The 27,121-nt window shown below is 42.0% G+C and overlaps 1 protein-coding gene and 1 pseudogene across 2 annotated transcripts; both read left to right on the top strand.

The window, feature by feature from the left end:
* Positions 1 to 14,547, top strand: LOC127546415 (ferritin heavy chain-like; annotated as a pseudogene).
* On the top strand, positions 12,338 to 24,614 carry OSGIN1 (oxidative stress induced growth inhibitor 1). Of its 2 annotated transcripts, XM_051974937.1 has the most exons (6): positions 12,338 to 12,709; positions 18,046 to 18,132; positions 19,843 to 19,979; positions 20,351 to 20,542; positions 20,788 to 20,879; positions 23,188 to 24,614. In XM_051974937.1, exons 2-6 carry the CDS (start codon positions 18,090 to 18,092, stop codon positions 24,134 to 24,136), a joined length of 1,413 nt encoding a protein of 470 aa, XP_051830897.1. In that variant the 5' UTR covers positions 12,338 to 12,709; positions 18,046 to 18,089; the 3' UTR covers positions 24,137 to 24,614. The 2 variants fall into 2 exon arrangements, with proteins under 2 accessions (XP_051830897.1, XP_051830898.1); XM_051974938.1 differs by lacking the exon at positions 12,338 to 12,709 and having other exon boundaries at positions 17,671 to 18,132.
* Positions 24,615 to 27,121: the final 2,507 nt, after the last annotated feature.

The following is a 27,121-nucleotide window of genomic DNA, read 5'->3' as shown; positions in this document are numbered from 1 at the left end:
ACTCCCTCTCAAATGTGCTAGAACTATGATCAGGACTTGGAGGCTGCCACCAACCAGCAGATCATCCTGGAGCCTCATGTCCCCTACATCTATCTGTCCACGAGATGACATGGTGTCCAAGAACGTTGCCAAGTATTTCCCATACCATTCCCATGAGGAAAGGGAACATGTAGAGAAGCTGATGGAATTCCCAAACCAAAAAGGTGGCCCCATCTTCCTGAAAGATCAAAAAACAAGATCATCAAGTCTGGGAGAGTAGTAAAATGCAAAGGAATGTGCTCCGTACTTGGGGGAAAAGGTCACTCATTCGTTACTTTGTGTAGCGGCAAGGAACTGGAAGTTGAGTGGATGCCCAGCATTTGGGGAATGAATGTAATGGAATATTATTGTTCTATATGAAATGATGAGCAGCTGTGAAATCAGGTTTTTCTGAAATGAAAAGCCTGGAGAGATTTACATGAACTGATGCTGGGTGAAACGAGCAGGACCAGGAGAACATTGTCCACAAGATTATATGATGATCAACTCTGATGGACATGGCTCTTTTCAACAGTGAAGTGATTTAAGCCAGTTCCAATGACCTTGTGATGAAGAGAGCCATCTGTACCCAGAGAGAGGACTGTAGGGACTGAGTGTGGATCCCATCTTTGAGGTTGTTGTCTGTTTGGCTGCTTTTTCCCCTCATTTTCCCCCCATTTTGATCTGATTTTTCTTGCTCACTATGACAAATATGGAAATATGTTTAGAAGAATTGCACATGTTTCTATATTGGATTGCTTGCTGCCTAGGGGAGGGAGGAGGTGTTGAGGGAAGGAGAAAAATTTGGAACACAAGGTTTTGCAGGGGTGAATGTTAAAAACTATCTCTGAATGTAGTTTGGAAAAAAGCTATTACAAATTTTTAAAAAATAGAATTGTACAAGCTGGCAACTGACAAAAACGACCCCCATTTATGTGTTTTCATCAAAACCCCCTATCTGGACAAACAGGTAAAATCCATCAAATGACTGGGTGATCACTTAACCGACCTGCCCAAAATGGGGGCCCCCATTCTGGCAGAATACCTTTTTGACAAGCATACCCTTGAAGACAGTGGTAGCAGAGCTAAGCCACACCTGGCTTCCCCCATGCCTGGGAACCGTGGGTGTGACTCCTACTGCCTTTCAGTGCATGCATATTTTGATTATCTGACCTTTTCATAATCTGAACCAAAAAAAAAAAAAAAACTACCACCATTTACATCCTAATGAAGTGACTTGGTTCAGATGAAAAAAAAATACAAGACTACATGGAAAGGAGCAGCTAGGTGGTGCAGTGGATGGAGCACCAGCCCTGAAATCAGGAGGACCTGAGTTCAAATCTGCCCTCAGACACTGGCTGTGTGACCCTGGGCAAGTCACTTAACCCCAATTACCTCAGCAAAAAAAAAAAAAAATGATGATTAGGTTGATTTCAGAAAAGTCTGGAGAGACGTACATGAATTGATCCTAAGTGAAGTGAGTAGAATCAAGAGAACATTGTACACAGCAACAAGAAGATTATGTAATAATTAATTGATGGACTTGACATTTTTCAACAATGAGGTGATTCAAGACAATTCCAATAAACTTGTGATGGAGAGAGCCATCTACATCCAGAGAGAGAACTATGGAGATTGAAGGTGGATAACAGCACAGTCATTTCACCTTTTTGGGGAGTTGTATGTTTGCTTGGGGTTTTTTTCTTTCTCATTTTTTCCCTTTTGGTCTAATTTTTCTTGTGTAGCCTGATGAATATGGAAATATGTTTAGAAGAATTGCACATGTTTAATCTATAGAAAATTGCTTACTGTTGAGCAGAGGAGGTAGGGGAGGAAGGGAGAAAAAATTGGAACACAAGGTTTTGCAAAGATGAATGTTGAAACCTACCTTTGCATGTATTTGGAAAAATAAAAAGCTATTAAAAAACATTATTTTTCCTCAAATGACCCCTCTCCCTGAACTTCCTTCTTGTTCTCTCTCAAAGGTACCACTGTCTTTACAGTGATTTAGGCTTGTGACTTTTCCCTCCATATTCCTTTATGCCATATATTTAAATAAGCTGACAAATCTTGTCCTTTCTATCTCTGGTTCACGTCTCCAATCTGTCCCATTCTCTCTACTCACATTGCTACCATCTGACTTTAATTACCTCTTACCTAGACTAGTCTAATTGCCTTCTAATTGGTCTTCCTACCTCAAATCTCCCACTTCTCCAATCCACCTCCATGGAGCTTCTTGCTATTTTCCTAAAACCCTGGTCTGCACATGTCTCTTATTCACTCAATAAACTCTGATGCCTCCCACAGTTCTTTTAGGATCCAATGCACACTGAGTTCTCTGTTTGACTTTTAAAGCCCTTCATAGACTGGCCCCAATCAATCCTTCCATTAGTCCTTTCCTTCTCTGCAGTCCAGCCACGCTGGACTTCCTGCTCTTCCTGCCAAATGATGCTCCATCTCCCAAGTCTAGCAGCTGGAAGGCACTTTTTCCTCACTTCCACTTTAAATAAACCCCTTATTTTCTTCAAACTTGACTCATGTGTTACCTTCTCCCACAGAAAGCTTTTTCTGATCTGCTACTGGCTTCTACTGCTCTCCTTCCTAGGATATTTACATGTATGTATATGTGTCTATATATATATACATATATATAAACACATATGTATATATATTGTTTAAAATATATCATATATTTATTTTATGCATCATATATAAGTGTTATCTCCCTTGATAGGAATGGAAGAAAGAAGCATTTATTACTTGTGCTAGACAATGTGGTAGGATTTTACAAATATTATCTTATTTGAGTCTCATAACATCTCTGGAAAGTGAAGCCCCCATTTGACAGATTAGGAGTTGTAGAGGGCTACAGATAGTGGGGAACTCTGGATAAGGTATAAGACCCTTCAGCCCAGAGAAAACCTGCTGACAATGTCTAGTTTGGTGTTCTTACCTTCCAGAGAAGTCAAGGAGGATGTGAACACCTGTGTTCTACCTGAAGCAAAGAACACTTACAGTAAGAGGCATTTGCATATCAATAGTAGGGTGCTTCTAGTTAGCACTTGTGTGCTGTGATGATGTAATGGTTCTCTAGTTCACACTTATTCAGTGTGCTGTAATGATGTGATTGTACTAAGGTATAAAAGGGCTGAGAAGACTGGAAATGAGACATTCCTTGTTTGACCAGCCTCCTGGCTCTCTTGCCTCCTTCACTGCTCCACTAAGACCAAGGCTGGTCCCCAGATCCTCCAGAGAGCTAGTCCAGACACTACATTTTTTTAAAAAGTATGTTATGATCTGCACCCAGACCTTATCAATTCTCTCTTTGGGTGTGGAAAGCATTGTTCAAGGAAAATGAGGCAAACAGAATCATACTTGCCCAGTGTCATAAAACTAATAAATATTCAATGCTAAATTTAACTCAGGTTCCATACTTTATCTACTGTTCCATCCACCTGCCTCTCAGAAAATAAGCTGATAAGAATAAGAAATGTTTCTTTTTTGTCTTTGCATCCTTGGCACTACAACAGTTCTAGGTGACCATGATACAGACTTAATTTATGCTCGATGATTAATTGATTAAAAGAATGTATATTTTCTTTTCGAATACCATAAAAAAATTCTGAGGATGAGAGGAGCATGGTCAATGTTCTAAAGTGATTCCAGGGGTCCTCAAACTTTTTTTTAAATAACTTTTTATTGATAGAACCCATGCCAAGGTAATTTTTTACAGCATTATCCCTTGCATTCACTTCTGTTCCGATTTTTCCCCTCTCTCCCTTTACCCCCTCCCCCAGATGGCAAGCAGTCCTTTACATGTTGAACAGGTTACAGTATATCCTAGATACAATATATGTGTGCAGAACCAAACAGTTCTCTTGTTGCACAGGGAGAATTGGATTCAGATGGTATAAATAACCCAGGAAGAAAAACAAAATGCATGCAGTTTATATTCATTTCCCAGTGTTCTTTCTTTGGGTGCAGCTCCTCAAACTTTTTAACTAGGGGGCCACTTCACTGTCCCTCAGACTGTTGGAGGGCCGGACTATAGTAAAAACAAAAACTTTGTTTTGTGGGCCTTTAAATAAAGAAACTTCATAGCCCTGGGTGAGGGGGATAATCATCCTCAGCTGCCCAATCTGGCCTGCAGGCCGTAGTTTGAGGACCCTTCAATTTCTAAACCATTATAGCAAGAGTCCTTAAGTAACTCTGTTTGTGTCTTAGACCCTTAGGCAGTAATCTGGAGAAGCCTTTGGACCTATTCTCCAAATAATGCTTTTGAATGCACAAAATATTACACACAGAAATGCAATTTCAAAGGAAACCAATTGTGTTGAAATAGTTGTATAAATATTTTATTTAAAAAAAACAACAAGTTAATGATCTCCTAGTTAAGAACCCTGGTTTAGAAGATTATTTTGACATCCGAATAAAGAGAATGAATTGAAAAGGAAAGAGATGGGAGGCAGGGAGAACCAGTAAATCACAGGCTATTCCAACAGTCTACCACAGAGATTAGAATTTGTGAATGGAGAAAATTGAGATTATGGGTGGGGGTGGGGGCAGAATTAACCAGAACTTGGCAATTTAATGGATATGTAAGGTGAAGGAATATGAAGAATCAAGTATAAGTCCAAGTATAAATTGAGTTATTGGAAGATGGCGATACCTTCCATGGAGATAGAGAATTTTCAAGAATTTGGGGGAAAGATGTTTTGGACACACTGAATTTGAAAGCCAAGAGGATATCCAAACAGAAATGAAGCCCAACAGACTAATATACAGATTAGGAGGACATTTGCATTGGGATAATACTTGGCTTTATGGATAGATAGGACATCACTTAGGAGAAAACAGAAGAGGTCCAAAGAGAGAGCCTTGGAGAACATCAATTCTAGGAGAGCAGCAAAGGAGATCAAGAAGAATGAGAGGAGGACCAGGGAAGACTAGTGTCCCAGATGTCAAAGAAGCCACTCACTTTGTTGATCAATCGCTGTTAGTCGCTGTTAGTCACCCAGTGGACCATGGCATCATAAATCCATATGTACACACACACACACACACACACACACACAAATGAGAGAAAAGAGGAAGAAGAGGAGGAGGAGGAGGAGGAGGAGGAGAGAAGAGGGAGGAGAAGAACAGGATGAGAGAGAGAGGAGGAGGAGGAAGAGGAAGAGGAGGAAGAGGATGAGAAGAACAAGAACAAGGACAAGAAGGAAGAGAAGAGGAAGAGAAGAAGAAAAGGGAAGGAAGAGTGGAAAGAGAAATAGAATATGTATACACATATGTATATACATATACACACACATATAAAATATATACACACATACTCACACACCTATATTTAGAGACAATTATCAAAAAACACATTAGGGGGCAGCTAGGTGGTACAGTGGATAGAGCACTAGTCCTGAAGTAAGGAGGACCTGAGTTCAAATCTGGTCTCAGACACTTAACACGTCCTGGCTGGTGGGCAGCCCTTCGCTGGGCAAGTCACTTAACCCCAATTGCCTCAGGAAGAAAAAAGACCTTAAGGTTAAGGAGGACTAGGAAAGGCTCTTCCAGAATGTGGAATTTTAGTTGAGCCTTGAAGGAAACCAAAGAAGCCAAGAGATGGGGATGAAGGAGGAGAGAAACTCAAGCTTGGAAGACAATCAGTGAAAGTGCCCAAAGTTGGGAGATCTGCACTGGAGATAGATAAAAGAGAAAAGAGGAAAAGTCAGAGAATATTCTATAGGGGGATATTATACTTATTCCTACAAGTATAAACAAAATGTATAAAAAAAGAAATTCAAGACAATTCGGAGGCAGCCTTAACAGCTGGGGAAATCAGGAAAGACCTCGTGTGGGAGGCTTTGTGGGAGGCATTTGAGCTGAGCTCTAAAATGTTAGTTCTCCAAGGCACCTCAGACGTGGAGTCCAGCCCCCTGATTGTACAGAGCAGCAGAGAGGGGGAAGTATCCTATTAGCGAAGCAAGTAAATGGCAGAGCTGGGGCATGGGCTCTTGGACTCTTGTCCCCGGTGTGTAAAAGATGCCTCCCACTGGGTATAGGGTCTTGGATTGTGCCTTATGGGCAAAGATATATGGGCAACTCTCAATACAGAGTTGGGTTGGTAGGGGTATCTAGGAAGAGGAGCAGGAAGAGTAAAGAGTCCAGGCTCTTTAAAACAGGAGCAGGTTTGGAGTGAGAGGAGCAGCTGGTGCTCTCAGATAAGGTAATTGATTGCTTTGAATTCCTTATGTTTAAGCAGGGTTTTGCAAAAAGGAGCTTCTCCACTCATTCCTAAGTCCATTCCCTTTTAACCCCCCAAATCCACTAGTTCCTTTGGTAATCACAACGATAGATGGGCAACCCAAGGTCTCATGGAGTGACAGAGAAGGCATTCAAGGATCAAATCATAAAGGATTAGGGGAGAAAGGAATCACCCAAATTCACAAAAGCAAAACCTTTCAATGTTTTGTCTCTGCTTGCCCTCCGATCACTTCTTTCTATCTGTGTTTGCTTCTGTCTCTGCTTCCAAAGTAGAACAAACAAAAATTCTATTTCTGATAACCCCATCATTAAATAAATAAACTAACCAAATAAGAGAGTCCATTCTTGGTCACTTATTTGGAAGTTGAGAAATTTCCAAAAATCCTTGAAAAAGAGCCAGGCTTAGTGTCTGTCATCATGAGAAGCAGAAGCTGCAGGGAGCACAGTTAAAAGAACAATTAAAGGAGATTGGGGTTCCTTCGATAATATCTCCCCATCTATCCATTCGTTCAAAAAAACATTAAGGTGTAAAGCTCATGTACCAAAACAAAATAAATAAATCCTTCCCTTGACCTTTCCAGACCATCTGTATAATAACCCTTTTCAGTAATGGTCAGTAGACCTGGTGAAATCAGACTGAAGCTTGGGTCTGGATGAGGCAGAAGGTCATTGGGACAAAGGATTCCAAGACAACATCTTGTCAAACATTAAGCTGGTACTCCTTGACCCTGTTGGTTCCTTCTCCCTCCTTTGGCTACCAGGAGCCATTTTGGTCAAAAGATTCCCCTCAGGACTTCTTTAATCCTCCTAGACTAGCGCTTGGCCCAGAAGGAATCACTGACTTCATCTCTTTCTGCCTCCATTTGCTCATCTGAAAATTCCAACCCACCTCCAAAGGATGGAAGACTGAGAAACACGGCCTAAACACAAGGTGTCTCAGTTTTCCGGTTGAATTCATCCAAGTTAAATCCCCCCAAATTTACTGGGCATAGGCTGTGTGTGGAGCCTAGGACTAGGCATCATTAGGTAATGTAAGCTCCTTGAATACTGATCCAAGGAGGCCAAAGTCCAAAAGGCCAGCTGGCTTCAGAGAATGTCCGAGTAGAGAGGAAAAAACCCAAACAAAAACCTTAGAGATCTCTAATCTATCCGGATCTTCTTTTTACCAAGAAGCAACCTGAAATTGGGAGGGGAAGGGAGTGTTCTAAAGTCACACATGTCAGAATGAGAACACAAAATCCAGGTCCAAGGCTCCCTTCCAACTTAAATTAACCCTTCAGTCTTGACTTTGGGAAGTCAAACCGGTTAAAAGTGTTCATGTTGAATGTTCATGGTTGATTGTTGTCCTTTATATTCGAAGAAGACCCAAATGTCATCACTATATTAGAGTAGAGTTATAGGGTGTCCCAACATGAGCTTGGGATGCTCTGACACAAGTGGGACACAAATAGTCCCATTGAACATTTGGGGTAGATTCTCTCTCTCTCCTTCTCCTCTTCTCTTTCTCTCTCTCTCTCTCTGTCTCTCTCTCTCTCTCTTAGATTCTCTAGATTAAAATGGAAATGGAACAATTCTGCATTGCTAACTGAGTAAGAATGATTATGAGCAATGTTCAGGGGAAAACTTGCAGAATAACTAATGGGTAATTTCATGGTCCTTTTTTTCCCCTGCTTCTTCCCTCCTTGGGGCTCAGTCCCTTTCTCTATCCTGCTCAGAGTCTGCTTCTGTTATTTTGGAGATGCAACTACTGTAACTCAGTTGATAGATCTTAAAAAAAAAAAAAAAACAGGAAAATTCCAACCCACTTTATACCCAAGGGATGGAGGAGTAAAGAGGATGGAAAAAGATATGAGAAACAGATGCAATGGCAGCCCCTTTCCCAGGCAGGAAAGAGAAAGCCTGAACAGATTTCCTCCTGAATCTCCAGAATATACTGGGAGAGGGATGTGGAGAGAAGGATGTAATAGTGATACAGAGAATAGTTCATTTCCAGATTCTTGACCCTTCTTTCTCTCTCCTCTAAGATTGCACTCTTCTGTTCTCACCTTTGGTGAGCCTCAGCTGCTCTATGTCTAGTTCTGACCTCCATTACCCCAGACCTAAACCTCAAAATTATAGGATTTTAAAGATAGGAAGAATGTTGAAGATTTCCATCCTTTCATTTACAGAGGGAGAAATAGATGCTTAATTTGGCCCAGATCACATAGGTGGTGAGTGGTTGATCTAGGAGTCAAACCTGGCTTGATTGCAATCAGGTGTTCTATCTGTACTATCCTGTCTATGGGCATCTATAGGAAAGTAGGTAGTACAAAGAATAGAAGTTTGGACTCAGGAAGAGTCCATTGTAAGTTCAAATCTGGTCTCAATACTTAATATGTCTTTGGATGAATCATTTTACTCTATTTGCCTCAGTTTCTTTATCTGTGAAAATGAGATAGAAAAGGAAATGGCAAATTATTCTAGCATATTTGCCAAGAAAACCCCAGATGGGGTCATGAAGTGTTGGAAAACTATCGAAAACTGACTGGACCAAAAAACCTAACCTGGATATCTATTTTGAGGTGTCTTTTCACAATCTTAAACAACATCTCCAAAACCAAGCTCATCCTCTTCCCTATCACTCCATCCCGAGATATATCCTCTTCCCAGCTTCCCAATTTATGAACTATTCACCCAGGAAGATGATTTCCTCCCTCTACAATCTGAAATATCAATTTTTCTTCCTTCTTAGTCAAATTGTCCAGCACACAGTAAAACACTTAATAAATGCTCATTGACTGACTGACTTCTTTCTTCCTCTATATCCAATCGGTCCATCAAGTTCCACCAAATTCTTTCAAAACCTCCTGGATTCTTCCTTCTTTTTTCCTTTCTACTGGCATTATCCTAGTTAAAGCTTTGTCCTTCCTCCTCAAAACCAGCACTTGGAAGCCTAGCAATTGTCACCTAACAGGTCTCCCTACTTCCAGCCTCTCCCTGCTTCAGTCCCTCAACTATAGATCACTAGTTTAGTCATTTTACAGACTACAATTTATGTCTTGTCAGTCCCCCTCTCACGAACAATAACAAAAACAACAATAACATGGTGCAATAAAAAGTATACTTGGTCCAAATTTGGGCTCTGCATGTGACCTTAAACAGTTGCTTAATTCTTCTGGGCCCCAGTTCCTCATCGGCTAAATGAGGAAGTTGGACACAATGGTCTCCAAGTACTCTCTTAGCCTGAAGTATATTATCCTTTCATTCCATGACCTTCCACACATTTTTAAATATTGTACTTTTTCCCCCCCTAACAGTCCTGTGTCTTCCACCTCTCCTGTTTCACTTACAACCCAGCCTGACTCTATACTAGGCACGTGAGAAGGAGGAAATGGATCACAGCATTCCATGGCTATGACTCATAGTTCTAGAGGCCACTTTCTCGAACCATCTCATTTTACAGACGAGAAACCTGAGTTTCCAAATAGATTTGTTTTTAAATGGTATGTTTATAGAATTTTAAAACTGGAGGGTCCTTTAGTTGTATCTTCAAGTGTGTGATCAGTGGCTGGAAGTAGGGGAGACTACATGACCTCTAATGCAGCTTTCGGTACTGGAATCCTACAAAGACAAAAACCATTTATAGGAGATTTTTCCCAATCTTGAAGTCATTGACCATCCCAGGACAGGGCATGTTAACAGCATGTTAACTGTTTAAAATCTATGTTGTAAAATAAGGCAAAGCCCTGGGTTTTAGACAAAATACATGGGTAATGTGAGAACAATAGTGGTGATATTTCTCAAGTATATAGTATATAACATATGTATATAAAGTATATAAAACTCAGAAATGAGGGCTAGTGTGTGAGAATAATGTGACATCATGGGAAGAGTCCTGGATTTGAAGTCAGAGAACCTGGATTGAACTTATATGTGCTCTAGATTTTAGGCTCCAGGGGACCATTTTACTGAATGGGTATTGACTCAGTCAAACTGAGACCTGGGAAAGGGCTTAAAAAGGCCACTGTATCCAAGGCTATCTCTAGTCATCTTGATCTATATGTGGACCCAGATGGCTCTGGAGGAGAAAGTGAAAATGGTGACTTGGAATAGCCCTCCCTCACTTCAATCCAATTCACTTATAAATCATTGCATCACCTCTCTGATGTCATGGTCCTCTTTGAGAATGAAGGACAAATAACAACTTGTGAGAAGTAGTAGCTGCCCCACTGGGAATCCAACTGACCATTTCCAGTCACATAACTGCCTCCCCCACTCTCTCCTTTCCTTCCTTCCTTTTTTTCTTTTTCATCTCTTCTTCTCTCCTCCCTCTTTTTCTCATCTTTCCTTTCATCTTCCTTCCTTCCCTTCTTCCTTCTTCCCTCCCTCCATTCTTCCTTCCTTCCTTTCTTTCTTTCTTTCTTTCTTTTTCTTCTTTCTTTCTTTCTTTCTTTCTTTCTTTCCTTCCTTCCTTCTTCCTTCCTTCCTTCCTTCCTTCCTTCCTTCTTTCCTTCTTTCTTTCCTTCCTTCCTTCCTTCCTTCTTTCCTTCCTTCCTTCCTCTCTTTCCTTCTTTCTTTTCTTTTCTTCTTTCTTTTCTTTTCTTCTTTCTTTCTTTCTTTCTTTCTTTCTTTCTTTCTTTCTTTCTTTCTTTCTTTCTCTTTCCCTCTATCCTTCTTTCCTTCCTCTCTCCCTCACTTTCTTCTTTCCTTCCTCCCTCACTTCCTTCTCTTCTTCCTTTCTTTCTTTTTTCTTCTTTCTCTGTATCCTTCCTTATTTTTTCTTCCTTTCTCCTTCACTTCCTTCCTTCCTCCCTCCTCCTTTTCTTCTTTCTCTCTATCTTTCCTTCTTTTATTCCTTCCTTTCTTTTTTTCTTTTTCTCCTTTTCTTTCTCCCCATCTTTCTTTTCCTTCCTTCCTTGCTTCCTTCTTTATCTTCTTTCTTTTTCTTTTCCTTCCTTCCTTCCTTCCTTCCTTCCTTCCTTCCTTCCTTCCCTCCTTCCCCCCGCCTCCTGCTCTCTTTTCCTCCCCTCCCTCTGACCACACAGGGAATCATACCCTTACCAGCTGTACTCAGCCCACTCCAGACGGCTCCAGAGGAGAAAGGGAAACTGCTGACTTGGCACAGCCCTCCCTTTCTTATATCCAATTCACTTGCAAGTCATGACATCTCTTGCCCCCTGTCATGGTCTTCTCTGAGAAGGAAGGACCAACAGCAATCCCCCGTGTGACCTTTTTAGTGTCTCTCTCTGATGCACTACCCTGCAGTTCCCGCTTCTTGCCTTCACAAGGCATCCCTTCTCACTTCTGCCTCTTAGACTTCCCCGGTGCCATCAAGATGCAGTCAAGTGCCATATTCCGTGTCTATTTCGCATGTACCCATACGTGTACACATCTCCCTCTGGAGAACGCAAGTGCTTAGAGGGCAGATGTTTCCATTTTTATTTTTTGTCCCCAGTGTCTATCTTGGCATCTAGCAGATATTTTTTGAGAGACTGACATCCTGGCTCTCTGGTATATACAATTTGGGTGGCCTTGGTGTTGACTCTTAATCTCCCTGGGTCTCAGTTTTCCCACCTGTAAAATGAGGGAGTCGGGCTAGCAAATACAGATTTGGGGCACTACATAAGTATTTTATAAGTATCTCGTTGAATCTTCATCCTGGGAGCGATTATCATCCCCATTTTACAGTTGAGGAAACTGAGGCAGACAGCAGGTTAAGTGACTTGCCTTGGGACCATCCGAGCTAGGAAGTGACCGAGTCTGGATTTAAATTCGGGTCTTGGTGACTCTAGGCCCAGGGATCAAGCTCCTCTAATAAGGCACTGAATGTCAGTCATAAAGAGCCAACTTCCGACCCTGCCTCGGACGGAGTAGTTGTGTGATCTTGGGCAAGTCCAGTGACTTCCTCAGACATTCAAAGTCCACGTTGCGAAACAAAGGGGTTGGATCCGTTGCCTGGCGATTCCCTCCCAGTTCTAACCCTGCGGGTTCCGAATTCCGTCTAGCTCTTTATCTATTATCTTTATCTGCGTTCCCTCCCAGGTCAGAAAAGACAAAGTTTACTGCTGGGCTCAGCCTCGCTCAGTCCAGACCAAGGCGAGTGCGGGACTACAGGAGACGAGTCCCGGAGCCCAAGCAGAGGAGTTCACCCCGGGAGGAGGCCGGCCCCCGGCAAGCAGTTGCAGAAAGGGAGGCCGGCGCCTTTAAGGCGGTCAGACAGCCCGGTAACCCGAGGAGCTCCAGTTCATTCATATGAAGAGACCCTGCTGACTCACGCTTATGAAAGTGATTTTTCTGGCCCCGCCCCCTGCCGCCCGGTGAAATAAACCTCGCGTCCCATGCGGCTCTGAGCAATGGGTGTTCTGAAGGACTAGCCGGACCGAGATCCCGTAGCTCCTTGTTCTCCCGGGAAGCTGAGGCTGGCCGGATCTTCCCACTCGTGGCCCCTGAGCAGGTGAGGGTTGTTGGAGTTGGGGGAAGGGTGGGGGGCGTGCGCTCAGCACCCCAAATGCCTGCGGAAAAATCGACCTGGAACCTCCGGGACCCCGGATCCGAGGGCTTTCCTGGAAACCCCCCGGGATCACAGCTCCGGGTATTCCCAGAGGCTTGGGGGCCGGCAGTTCAATGATAAATGTCTTCCTGCTTAAAAAACCCACCAGTCCTTGGATCCAGGGATGCAGTGAGCCTCACTCCTACAGTACTTTCTGGGACTTGAACTCACAAAGTCTCCTGGCCCAACACTCCCCACTGTATCCCTAGCTGCCCTCCAATCCTGGCTACTGTTATTGAATACTATACAACAGTCCCTCAGTTGCCACCTTTCTAACAGAAGTCCCAAGGGGCTTCCCGGGGGAAACCGGTGGGAAAGATGACCATTTTTGGAGTCCCAGGGTCTTCCGGTAGTGCTCCTTTAAAAGCTGTGTGACCTAAAGTAATTTGGTCTATAAAGTGGAAAATAATAATCATACTTTTTACAAACTATTCAGTGCTTGTTGGGAGAAAAGTGTTTTGATTATCTAAAGTGCTACGGAAATGTGAACCGTCATTATTATAGTCCTAGATCCAAACATGCTTCCTTTTTTCCATCTGAAAAATCTGAGGTAACTCTCCGAGGCTTCATTCATTCATTTATCCAGGAGGCATTTATGTCATGTGGGGTGTTGTCCCAGGGTGCTGGTCAGACTGTAAAGAGAGGGCTTTGCCGGCCTTAAAGTCTCATATAAGTAGCAGTTATTACAGTTGTTATCATTGTTATGGTCCTTTAGAATATATCCCAGGAGGCCTTTGGCATTTCTCCCAGGGTGACATCAGGCTTTGGAAGGGTGGAGAGGTAGAAGATTTCTGAGAGTCTTTGACCATGTCATAAAGAGAGAGCGTTCTGATTTGGATTCAAATCCTGTCTTAGACATGATTAGCAAGTGATTTAAATTCTCTGGGCCTTTGCTCATCTATAAAGTGGGGATCACAACAATATCTACTTTAGAGGTAATTCCAGTGAGGATCTGGTGAAAGTAGTGGATGCAGAGTGTTTTCCAAAGTTTTTAAATTTTTTGTTGGGAATTCAGCAATGATTAACAACCATCTCAGGACGGGTCTTTGCTAGATCCAAGGTAAATGTTAACTGTTAGGATGATAATGGTGGTAGTGTAAAAATAAGATGGAATTTAAACTCACCAATTTTGGCTCTGCTGCTTACTATTTGTATGACCTTAAAGCATTGATTAAGCCCCTACTGTGTACTAGGCTCTATGCCAAGCATTGGTGGTACAAAGAAAAAGGAAGAAAGATTTTTAAAAAGTCCCTCCTGTCAAGGAATTCACTTTAGATAACTTAGCTCTCTGTAGGACTCAGTTTCCTCTTCTATAAAATGAGATTAAATTAGACTTTGTTCCCAAATCTTGGGTTCCTAAAGAGAGCCCTGCTAAGGACAGCAGGTCCTGTCTTTACCTGGGAATCTCACATAGGTTCACAATGTCTTTAACATATTCATAGGCTGTTGAACTCAGGACCTCAGCCAGCATCCAGTCCTGCCTCAGCTCCTCAGGATAGTCAGTGAAATTGCCACCACTTTCAGGTGAATGAACGCTCCAGGGTTCGGAGATGATGGAGAGGAATCAAGATTTCTTGTCCATGAGTCAGGAGCAGTGTCCTTGCTTGTAACTAACCCTTGCCCTTCTCCACCGCTACTACCTGGAGGAGAGTCCAATTTCCCTGCTGTGAGGGTGGAGTTCAAATCTGCAGGTGTCCCGGGATGCAGTCCGGAACTTTGTCTGTGCTGCCTGTTGGGCCTAAGCAGGTCAGGACCTTAGAGTTTTGTCCAGTCCAACTCCTTTTTTGTTGTTGTTTTGTTTGTTAGTTTGTTTTTTACAAAGGAGGAAACTGAGATAGTGTTGCAGAGTGGAGAGAGCACAAGGCTTGGAACAATAATAACAGTAGCCAGGATTGGAGGGCAGCAGTGATACAGTGTTGGGCCAGAAGTCAGGAAGCTCATCTTTGTGACTATGACCTCAGACCCTTACTAGGTGGGTGATTCTGTGTGTCTCAGTTTCTTCATTTGTAGAATGAACTGGAGAAACCGCTCCTGCGATGCTCTGTAGGCAAGCCACTATGTTAGGGGCTGGAGATACAGAGAAGCAAATGACACAGTCCTCGTTCTCAGGGAGATTGCATTCAAAGGAACATAGCATATTCACTTAAAGGAACCCAATATATTTAACCTCAATGAGAGAAGACTCAGGAGAGGATCTTCAAGTAATTTTAGTGGAAAAGAAATTAGAATTGTTCTACTTGGTCTCAGAGGGATACTAGGATCAATGGCGGGATGGGGGCAAGTTTGAGGGGAGGACATCATGGCGGGGTCCACTTTAATATAAGGAAGATCGTCTTTACTATGAGAGCAGTCCCACCATGAAATAGGTGACCTCAAGACATGATGAATTCCTTGTCTCTGGAGTTCTTCAGCATTTGTGGATGTTGGGAGGATTTCTATCAGGGTAAAAATTGGATGAGATGATTTCTGATGTACCTACGAGCTTCTTAACAATCCAAAATTTGTACAGAGAGGAAACTTCACTCCAAACAGAGATGGCAAAGCTTGGAATGGACCCATTTAGAGTTTAGAATATAGTTTACAGACTGTAACCATGTCTGAGAAGAGGCTAGATCAACCTGCTTGACATTTCTAAGTTCAGCCTTATTTTGAATGGGAAGACATCGCTCTACATGGGAATCCCAGGACTATTCTTTTTGGCCCTGGGCTGTATCAATCATTCTGGCACCTAGTATTTATTCACCCCCTTGTTTTTTCTTTTTTTTTGGTTGCACTAGGCATTGAAGGTGGAGAGACAGAAAAACCCCCAAATCCAAAAAACAAAACAGGCCTTGACCTCAGTGAACTCCTATTGTCTTCAAATTCAACTAAAATCTCTTCTGCAAAAAGCCTTTCCCAGTCTTTCTAAATGTTAGTGCTTTCCTTCTGAGATTATCTATCAACTTATGCTGTCTGTATGCTGTTTGTATTTAGCTGTTTGAATGTTGTGTCCTGCATTAAACTCTGAGCACTTGTGTAGCAGTGATTTTTTCTGTTTGTTTTTCTTTTTACCCCAGAATTTAGCACACATATTGTCTGGCACATAGTAGGTGCTTAATAAATGCTGATTGGTTGATTGTCAAACAAAATATTTGTTTTTGAGTTGGTTCAGTCATGGATGACTTTTCATGACCTCTTTTGGGATTTCTTTGGCAAAAATACTAGAGTGGTTTGTCATTTCCTTCTTTAGCTTTTTCACACATGGAGAAACTGAGGCAAAGAGAGATAGATGACTTGTCCAGGATCACACAGCCAGTAAATGTCTGAGGTCAGATTTGAATTCATGAAGATGAATCTTTCTGACTCCAAGCCCAGAACTTTAGAGGCTACCCACTCAGACAAAATAAAATCTAGAAAAAATAAAATAAAAGCAAATGTGAGGTAATTTAGGGGGCAGAGAGACTATAACAGCTGGTGAGTTGCAAAAGAGGCAGAAAATGACTTGAATTGAGTTTTAAAGGAAAGATTCTAAGAGGTATCACTGAGAAAAAAGTTCATTCCAGACAGAGGGGAGAAGTGAAAAAAAAACATCAAAGATCCTTTTGACTGGGCCATAAAGTGCTGGAAGGGAGGAAGAAAAAAGAGGATTTATTTATTAAATACTTTCTATGTGATAGGTACTATGCTCATTTAATCCTTACAATGACCCCGGAAGGGTGACACTGCTATTATTTTCATTTTTACAATTGAGGAAACTGAAGCAGACAAGTGAAAATGAATTACCCAGGGTTTAATATTGGTTTTGTTCTCCTCTCTTCTTGATTCCAGCTCCAGGGCTCTGTCCACTGCACCTCCTGACTGGAAGGAGAGTAAAGAATATAATAAGAATGGAAAGAGAGCAAAGGCAGGTTGCAAAACATTAGACAGTTTATATGTGATTCCAGAGACAATAAGGAGCCATGGACATTTATTGAGGAGGGGATGATCAGAAGGCTTACACTCTAGGAAAATCACTTGGGCAGCTATGTATAGAAAGGATTGAGGTTGAGATAGACTTGATTTAGGGAGACAAAATTAAGAGATTATTCCAATAGTATCAGATTATTATTAACTATGCCGAAAGGAGGGGACTCTGGTCAATATTGGTTCTATGCAAGAGGGTAATATGAACCTGCCCTGGAGAGTTGTTATAAAGACTAATGAGATAATGGACATAAAGGATTTTGCAAATCTTAAAAAACAACATCATTGCCATTTCCTCTCTTTCCTTAAACTTAATCGCCCTTATTATGTGTTTCTTTCGGTGATAACCCTTCCTTCCTAGAGGCAATCTCTGATCTTGCCAGTTTTTTTTTTTAAATTTATTTGGGGGCTGCCTTCTAAATTCCTGGCTCTTGTTGGAAGTATGAGAAAGGGACCTCATTTGGAGAGCAGAAATGATTGATGTACCTTAAGCCCAATGGATGGCCAAACTCTCCTTAGCTCAGGTTACCAGCTCCACCCTTTCCCCAAGTGGATGGCTATCATTCAGGTATTAGCCCCTAGCCCCTAGCCCCTGCTTCCCCTCCCAGCATCCTATCATTACAGGTTTACCATGCCAAAATGCCTTTAACATATAGTAATAAGAGTATATTTTCTAAATTCCATCAAGGGAAGGGAGGGTTGTTCTGCACAGGCGGACAGGTCAGGGCTGATCCGAGAAGCAAAAGCAGAGGAAGACAAGAACGCTCATGAAATTTGAAGGCAGGGGCAGCTGCTGCTGGGGTTTTTCAGGGGTAAGGAGAGAGGAAGCCACTGATAAACATTTAAAGGAAAGGAGAGTTGGCTGGGAGGAAGGCAAGAGCTGGCAGGGTCTCAGGCTGGGTCCACATCCTCTAGGGAGCCCCTGTCTTTGCCTAGGAAAGGTCTAGAACAGAGTGTGTGGTAGTTGAGAAGGTTAAGTCTGAGAAAAGAGATCTCCACCAGGGTGCTGTGGACAGAGAATTAGATTGGGAAGACCTAGGCCGGAGTCTTTTCCCTGTTATTTACCATCTTTTTGGCTTTGGGTCAAACTCTTCCCTCTATAAACCTTAGTTTCCTTATATGGAAAATGAGAAGGTTGGACTAGGTAACTGATCTACTCTCTTCCAGCACCAAATTCTATCTTCTCACTTATTAGAAGATGTGGTGCAAGGATTATCACTGGCCAAGATAAAAGACTTCAAACCTCCCTCCATGCTTAATAATGCTCAGGTCACCGCAATAATTATCTCTTTCTTCAGCCCTGACAGGTTGGCTTCTGGCTTTGAAACCTTTTCTTGTGATCATGTGTTTTGTGTGGAAGGAGCCCCTCCCAGTGATCATCATTGGTGAGTATTCCCTTCTGAGAGAGAAGAGTCTCCTAGGCTTTTGAATCCTTAGGTGACAGTGATCATGAACCTCAAGACCTGAGGTTGGTCAAGAGTAGGGGAAAATAATACTTTCAGAAGCTACCACAAGCAGTTGGTGGGAGGGAGGGAAGAAGGGAGGAAGAAAGGAGGGAGGAAGAAAAGAAGGGAGGGAAGAAAGAAGAAATAAGAGAGAGGGAAGAAAGAAGGAAGGAAGGCAGGAAGGAAGGAAGGCAGGCAGGTAGGAAGGAAGGAAGGAAAGAAGGAAGGAGAAGGAAGAGGAGGAAGAAAAGGAAGGAGAAGGAAGAGGAGGAAGGAAGGAAGGACAAGGAAGAGAAGGAAGAAGGAAGGAAGGAAGAAAGGAAGAAGGAAGGAAAGAAAGGAGGAAGGAAGGAAGGAAGAAAGGAGAGGAAGAGAAGGAGGAAGGAAGTTAAGAAAGAAGGAAGGGAGGTAAGAAGAAAGGAAGAGAGGCAAGAAGGTAGGGAGGCAAGAAGGTAGGAAGAAAGTAAGTTAGGAAGGTAGAAAGGAAGGAAGGAAGGCGGAAGGGAGGAAGAAAGGAAAGAAGGAAAGTTAAACTTTTATGATGTGTTTATTGCTGAAATACAAACAGAAAAATAAAAGACAGTCTATATATCCTGGAGAGTTTACATTTTAATAATGAGATAATACATAGAAAAGGTTTCAGTTATAAGTCATATGGAATGCAGCAACAAAGCAGATTATAGTGCTTTTTTTATTTTAAAATGTCATTTCTACTGGTAAAATCATTATTAAATCATGTAACAATATTTTGTAAACTTTTTATAAAAATTAGGATAATGACAATATTGATCTAGGCTTCTTACTTATTGTATAAACCCAACAGATTTCTTCATAGTGAATTGCATGTGCTTAAAAAAAGAATTACCACATATTAGGATATAATTTCACTAACAAACACAGAAAAGCAGAAATACTAAATACATCCTTGATTGACCAATGCAACAAAAATAATATTCAATAAAAGAAAGAATTTAAAATTAATTGGAAAGTAAATAACTTTATCCTAAGGTATATAATACATAGAAGCCAATCTCAGGGGGAAAGCACATGGGAGTTGAAGGGATGTAGGACTATATCTGCTTCCTGCAAAAGGGAGGACTTGAGCTGAATCTCGAAGTAAGCTAGGGAAGCAAAGAGGAGGAAATATCCCACACACACAGGGAAGCCAGAGCAAAGGCAGGATCCTGTCAGAGACATGTTTGAGGAACAGGAGTACAACTGGACTGTCGGATATGTGGATGAGACTTGTAAAGGGTAAGAATACTAGAAAGGTAGGGAAAGAATAAGCTATGAAGGGCTTTAAATGCCAACTAGAGGTCAGACTGAGCTTGTGAGAGCTACTAATGTTGAGCCTATATCTGTGACATAGATAAAACCCCCAGTTAGCATCCAGCCCCTTCATATTGAGACAGGTATGACTCTATATACAAGATAACTGGGGAGCTGCGGATCATCGGCTTGGATATCTTGTAGCTATAGCTTTCATACCTAAGATCCTATAAAAATATATTCTGTAGAGGTTTTGTTTTGTGTGATTTTTAACTGGTGGATCTTCATGGAGAGATAGGAACTGGGGCAGCCATCTCTTCCCCTTTAGAAAGTGGACTTGGCAACAATGGGCCAAACATCATCTCTTCTCCTCCTTCCCAGGTAATGGCCCTTCAGGAATCTGTCTGTCCTATTTGCTGTCTGGCTATACACCTTATATGAAAGCTGATGCTGTCCATCCACATCCCCTCCTGCACATGAAACTGACTGAGAAGCCTCATGTCTCCATCCTGGACCAGGTCAGTATGGAAGCCTTTACAAGTGCACCCTGATCCTCCCCCATGGAGTCAGTAGTCCTTCCCTTCTCTTGATTTCTTTGCTTAATACCTAACCTTGAAAACTTTAGCGGTAATTTGTTTGTTTGGGTTTTTTTTTTTCTGCTTCTCTCACCCCCACAATTTGGTCTTGAATATTAAGGAGGGTCTAGTCAAAAGATCAGAGACTCAGGCCCACCCTTGTCTCCTATGGTCCTAGGCCAGGACTACCAAAGAGCCCACACTAATCATTGACTCTCTGCCTCCGTTTCTTTGTCTGTAAAACAAAGGGATTGTCTCCAATGATCCCCTAAGTTTCCTTGTAACTCTAAATGAAATATTTCCCTCCCTGGTAGGACTTGGACTATCTGTCAGAGGGCTTGGAGGGCAGAAGTCAAAGCCCTGTAGCTCTGCTCTTTGATGCTCTCCTGCGCCCAGACACAGATTTTGGAGGAAATACTGAGTCTGTCCTCACCTGGGAACACCGAACAGAACAAATGATCTCCCATCTGGTCCTGGGTCGCAGTCTCCCTGGAGGGGCCTGGCATGTGAGTTGGGGGAAACAATTTTGGGAAATCGGGGAACTTTGATGTCTAATGTCCAGTGTCCAATGATGAAATTCTCTTCTAGTGATTGGTCCTTTGTGTCCCTTTCCTCTAGCCAATGTATCATCCTCCCTTCCTGAAGAGACTTTCTCCCATCCCTCTTTCCACTCATCCTTCCTTCCCTTGGCTGGGCCCCAGGGTCGGGGGGATTTTGGAAGCAGAAACTAAAGGACTTTCTTCTTATCTAGTCCATCGAAGGCTCTATGGTGACCTTAAGCCAAGGCGAGTGGATGGGGCTCCCTGACCTGAAGTTTAAAGACTGGATGCAGAGGAAGCGCAGGTGAGAATATGGGGCTGACAGGGGAGGAGGGAAGGAGAAGTGGGGAAGGAAGGCTGCTCCAAGTTAGAGAAATGCATTTCTCCCAACTCTAATTGGAGCAGAAGACTCAAAATCCAGAATCATGTCCCTTCTGAACCTGGTCCAAGGGTCTTTTATTTTCCTTTTTGCAGTGATGACAACAATGACAATAATAATAATAATAATAATAATAATAATAGCTTACAGTTTGCCTAATAATAGCCTAAAGTTTGCCAAATTCTCTACACACATTATTTCTTTTGATCCTCACACCAATCTTATGATAACTTGTTCAGGGTCACACAACTAAGTGTCTAAGGGAATATTCAAAGCCAAGTTTTCTGGAGTCCAAATCTATTGCTTTATCCCCTGTACCAGCCACCTTCCTGTAAAAAAAATGGTATATGGTGCCTACCTTAACCAATTGACATTTTTCCTTGATTCCCACCCTCTCAGTTCTACCCTTTCCCATACTATCTATCCAGTAGAAGACTTGATCATTATCAGTATACCCTCTCACACCACTCTGTAAACTCACTGTGTAAATGGACAAATTCCTTGACCTCCTTGTCCCTCCCTTTCCTTATGTATAAAACAAGAGGGTGGGACTCGAGGATCTCTCAGATCTCTTTCATTTCTAAATATGTGGCTCTGATTTCTCTACTTATGAACAGTCTCTTTTTAGATCCTGAGATTGTTTTTTAATGTTTTATGCATGCTCTTTATTTTTTACTTTGTTGTTACTCTCCAGTGACGACTCCTCCACAAAAGTAAAATCCTCCCTTTTAACAAAGAGGGTCATTTAAAGAAAAACAAATCAGAACATTGGCCCCATCTGACAAGTGCTTGTCCCCTCTCCAGTGAGAAGCTGGAGACATGCTTTAGCAATACTGGAAAAAGGAAATTTTAGCAAGACTGCAAAACTGAAATTTTACTGAGGAACTACAGGGTCAAGTGATTTATGGGAAAGAGCACTGAACTAACAACCTTAAGATCTAAGCTATGGGGCTCTCCTTCTTCATCTGGAAAGTGAGGGGATTGAGCTCGATAAGTACTCAGGTCCCTTTCAGCCCTGGCATTTAATGATCCTTAGTGATCCACAAATCTCCCAGCTCCACAACAGAAGGAAGAGCTTATAAAAATGAAGTTTACAAAAATGATTACAAAAATTCCTCAGAAAATGTTTGCAAAAATTGCTCAGAAAATGTTTGTCAAAATGAAGTTTGCAAAAATGTTTACAAAAAATTGCTCAGAAAATGTCTGTCAAAAAGAATTTTACAAAAATGTTTGAATTTTTCAATAAATTTTTCAATAAAAAAATAAACATTTTTCAATTGTAAACAATTACAGAAATTACCTTTACAAAAATAAATGCAAAAATTACTCACAACTTTTAGTCTTGAGTTTAGTCAAAGTCTGAACCCTAGGTTATGTTGGCCAACACAATTTGTGGGGCCCCATCCCCTCATTCTTTACCCTTGCTTTAACCCTGCCTAGAACATCCTGCCCACTTTTTTTCAATCTCTGCCCCACTTTTTTTGCCCTTTGCTTTTCTTCCTTCCTATTTTCTCCTGTTGAACTCCCCATTGCCTCAAGGAAGAGAGCATGAATAGAAATTCTCATCACATACCCCAATCTATTTGGTCTATAGATTATTTATACTGGGACAGCTAAAGGATTCTAGGCCTGGGGTCAAGATGACTTGAGTTCAAATGCAACCTTAGACATTTACTAGACCCTGGACAAGTCACTTAACTTTGAAAAGCCTTAGCTTCCTCATCAGTAAAATGAGTTAGAAAATGGCAAACCATTTTAGTATCTTTGCCAAGAAGCTCCCAAATAGGGTCACACAGCGTTAAATAGGACTAAACAAAAGCTTCATATATAAAAATATGTATTACATATGTATTTATAAAATATGTTGGCATAGCACTTTAAGGTTTACCACTTTTACAAATATTATTTCATTTTATCTTCACAATAACCCCAGGAGGCAAGTCCTATTATTATCCCCATTTACAGAGAGAAAAATTAAGAGATTAAGTGTCTGTCTTTGAGCCAGGGTCACCCAGATCATAAGGGTGCCTGATAAAGTCTCCTGATTCCAAGCCCAGGGCTCGCTCTTCTAAGAACCTAATGGACCAGTCTCTTTGGAAATGGCCCCATAATCCAGGAAGCCCAAGGCCAATAGGATCTGTACCCTCTGAGAGCTTTAAGGGCTCATTCATGTGTCTGTATTTGTTCGGACCACTGAGAATGACTTCTAACTTTGCTGCGGTATTTATCCCAGGGGCCTGCGGGACTGCCGGGCCACAGCTGGGGACATTGCCCATTATTACCAGGACTACGTGGTGAAGAAGGGACTCAGCCACAACTTCCTCTGTGGCTCTGTGGTCACGGCCGTGGACATTGAGACCCCCGAGTCAGAGGAACTCGGGGGCCAGCAGGATGGGAGCCCCCTGTTCATGGTGAGTGGCTTTATGACCACCAAAGATGGGAGCCAGAAGCCTTTCAGTCTCCGTGCCCGCAATCTGGTCCTGGCCACAGGCACATCAGACAGCCCGGCCCGGTTGGGCATTGCTGGAGAGGACCTTCCCTACGTTCACTATGAGCTCTCTGCCCTGGAAGAGGCCCTGAAGGCTGGGATCGTGACACCTACCTCTGACCCCGTCCTCATTATCGGGGCTGGGCTGTCGGCGGCTGATGCTGTCCTGTACGCTCGGCGCTACAGCCTTCCGGTGATCCACGCGTTCCGCCGACCAGTGAACGACCCTGACCTCATCTTCAACCAGCTGCCCAAGAAGATGTACCCAGAGTACCAAAAAGTGCACCAAATGATGCAGGAGAAATCCATCCTCTCTCCCACCGCCTACAAAGGCTACTTGAGCCTGCCCAAGCATCGGCCCCTGCTCTTCCAGGAGGACCGCCAGGCTGTGTTCCAGGACCAAAATGGAGAGCACAGGTTGTTCAGGGTCTCCCTTGTGCTGGTGCTCATTGGCTCCTACCCTGACCTCTCCTTCCTGGCCAATGGCGGCACTGACTTAACTGTGGACCCAGACCAACCACTCAGCCCCAAGAGGAACCCCATTGACGTTGACCCCTTCACCTATCAGAGCACCCGGCAGAGGGGCCTCTATGCCATAGGGCCCCTGGTGGGAGACCACTTTGTGAGATTCTTGCAGGGAGGGGCCCTGGCTGTGGCCAGTTCCCTGCTGAAAGAGAGTAGGAAGCCTCCCTAGGACTGCCCCTGCCCACCCTATATGCCCCCAATCTTACAGCCCCAGCTCAGATTAGGAAGGAGACTTGCTTAGTCCTGCCTGGTACAAAGGCTGGGGCTCAGACAATTGGGAGGCCCCAATGTGGGCCTCCCCTGGAGGGACATCTTCCTGGAGGGAGGATATAAAGGGGGGAGGAGTGGGAAGGGCAGGATTCTAAAGACAGTTCCTTGTTAATAGACCAAAAGGCCCTTGCCCTGCGACAGGGATAGTGATTGTGCATCTGGCTGGGCCAGAATCTGAGAGGTACCCTTAGTACTGACCATCCCAAAAGTTTCCTGAACCCAGATGAGATCTGTGGGCCTTTAGAACTTCAAGCTCTCAGAGCCCCAAAGCCTGGGCCAGCGAGCATCACTGATGTTGAGCTCAGCCAGGGGAAGTTACTAACTTCTGCTCTTTCCCAGGACTACATCTTGAATAAACTAAATAACTGCCAAAATAACTTCTTGGAGAGTTTGTTTTTGGGATGTTCCAGTTTATTCTTATGGGGTGATTCCAGGGATCTCAAACTGAGGTTGTGTTGTATGCATAAAATTAGAGAATCCACCCCAAATGTTCCTGGGGCCTATTGGTGTCTGACTCATATTGGTCTGATTAGCTACAGTCTGTAACTAGACTTAACACAGTAATGTCATTTTGGTCCTCTTTGAGAATGAAGGCTACTAATCTGAGTAAAAGGCACAAAAACAGCATAGAGATGGGCAGAAACTGGCAGAGTGTGGAGGGGAAGGAAGGAGTAGATCCGTGACATTCACTGAAACTTTCTTGGTCCTTACCTCACTTACCCCATCATTTGCCAAATTGGGTCAGATCTACCTCCAGAACACCCTCTCCTCACTCACCTTGAACCCCCAGCTCAAGCCTTTATCACCTTTCCATCACAAGACTTCATTAGCTTCCTGTTTGACCTTCCTGCTTTCAGACTCTTCCCTTCCCCAATCTATCCTCCCCAGAGCAGCCATATTGAAGGTGATAGTCCTAAAATCTGACCAGATCACCTGCTTCCTCAAAAATCCTCAGTGGCTCCCTATTCTCAAAATAATCTGCCTAGAATTTAAGGCTTATGATAACATGGCTCTCAACCACATTTCTAGTCTTGCTTCATATTCTCTTTAGCAATCCGTGATCCAATCAAATTAGCATACTAGCTATTCCCTATATATGGAACTATATGATGATCTATATCTCTCACTTCATCCCTTTATCCAAGGGGTGCCTCACTCCTAGAATGTTGTCCTTCATTACAGGTTATCACCTACATGAAACCTTTCCTGTTTCCCCAATTAATATTCTCACTTGTTTTGTTTTTTGTTTTTAATTTTTTAAGAAAACACAAAAGGAACATAAAAATAAATAAAACAAAACAGAAGAGAATATTGTCATGTGCCCAGCAGAATATCAGGAAGGATTCAAAATATATAACAAATTACCAGTTCAAGAAAGCATATATATTAATAGAAAAATATATTCATGAATGTCTATCTTTTCTTTACTTCCTTGTAAACTCTTCTTTTGTTCTCTGCTGTGCACCTTTTTTCTTGGTTTTGCCCTTTTATCCCCCCCACCACTCCCAAACAGGCTGTAATTAAGAAAGGACATATTTATGTATACATATGTAGATTTATACAGACAGATACATACACACTCGCCCCCTTCCACTTACAACACACACATAGACATCCCTCTGACTCTTTAATTTAATTCTGCTCCTTAACTTAACCTCCCTCGACCCATGGATTTCTCCCTTGTCGTCTTCCCTCAATCTTTGCTTCCCTATCCTCCCATTACTTCCCCCTTATTTCTTTATAGATTTTGGAAGGGTACTACCACTTCATGGTAGATAGGTAGTGTTGCCTATTGAACCCATTCCTGATGTGAGTAGATTTTTAGAACCATGAGCCTTTCTCCCCTCTCTAATGTCTCTGTGTCTATTCTTCCTCTGTACCTCATTTGTATAACATGATTACTATTTTACTTAAACTCTGTCCCAATCTTTCTTTTGAGCTAACCTATTGTTGATGTCAATCTTAAACATATACATTTTCCATGTAAAAAAAAAAAACACAAACAATTTGTCCATGTTGAGTTCCTTTAAATTGATCTTTGATATTGACTTTTATATATTAAATTTTCTCTTATGTTTAGGTTTGGTTGATAGAAAGTCCTGACAATCTGCAAGTTCATTAAATGTCCAGTTTTTCTTAAATAATATTTTCATTCAACAATTCTCATTCAATATCATTCAATAATTTAGCTGGACATATTTTTGGCCCTAGGCCTAATTTTTCTAATTGTCAGTAGACATAATTCCAGGATCTGCAATCTTTTATTGTGGCTGCTGGCTAAGTCCTGTAAAATTCTAATGATCCAATGCATTTTAATTTTTTTTCTTGTGTCTTGCAAAATTTTCTCTTTGATCTGGGGTTTTTGAAATTTAGCAATAATATTCCTATGGATTTTCCACAAAGGATCTTGTTGAGGTAGTGATCAATGGATTTTTTCAATTTCTACTTTTCCCTCCTGTTCTATCCCTGTAGGATAATTTTCTTGGATTATTTTGTCAGGGTTCTTTTTTTGGTCACAATTTATGAGCAGTCCAATTATATATTTCCTCTTCTTGATCTGTTCTCAGATCTGTTGTTTTTCTTATGTTTCACATTCTGTCCTTTTTTTATTTCTTATAATCTGTTTTTGTTATTTCTTGATCCTATAGTTTCACTAGCTTCCCCTTGCACAATTCTTATTTTCAAAGAATTATTTTCATTTTTGATATTCTATATCTGCTTTTCTAGTTGGTTAGCTTTTTTTCATAATCTTATTTTTTCTTGGATAGTTTTTATTTTTAATTTTTAACTTTTTCCCTCAATGTCTCTCATTTGATTTTTAAATTCTTTTTTGAGTTATTTTATAAATTCTCTCTGGGCAGGAAGCTATTTTGCATTACTTTTG

Source organism: Antechinus flavipes, chromosome 2 (assembly GCF_016432865.1).
Source record: "Antechinus flavipes isolate AdamAnt ecotype Samford, QLD, Australia chromosome 2, AdamAnt_v2, whole genome shotgun sequence".
Classification (NCBI taxonomy): domain Eukaryota; kingdom Metazoa; phylum Chordata; class Mammalia; order Dasyuromorphia; family Dasyuridae; genus Antechinus; species Antechinus flavipes.
The sequence above is the reverse complement of the archived record's forward strand: the minus strand, read 5'-3'. Positions and strand labels throughout refer to the sequence as shown.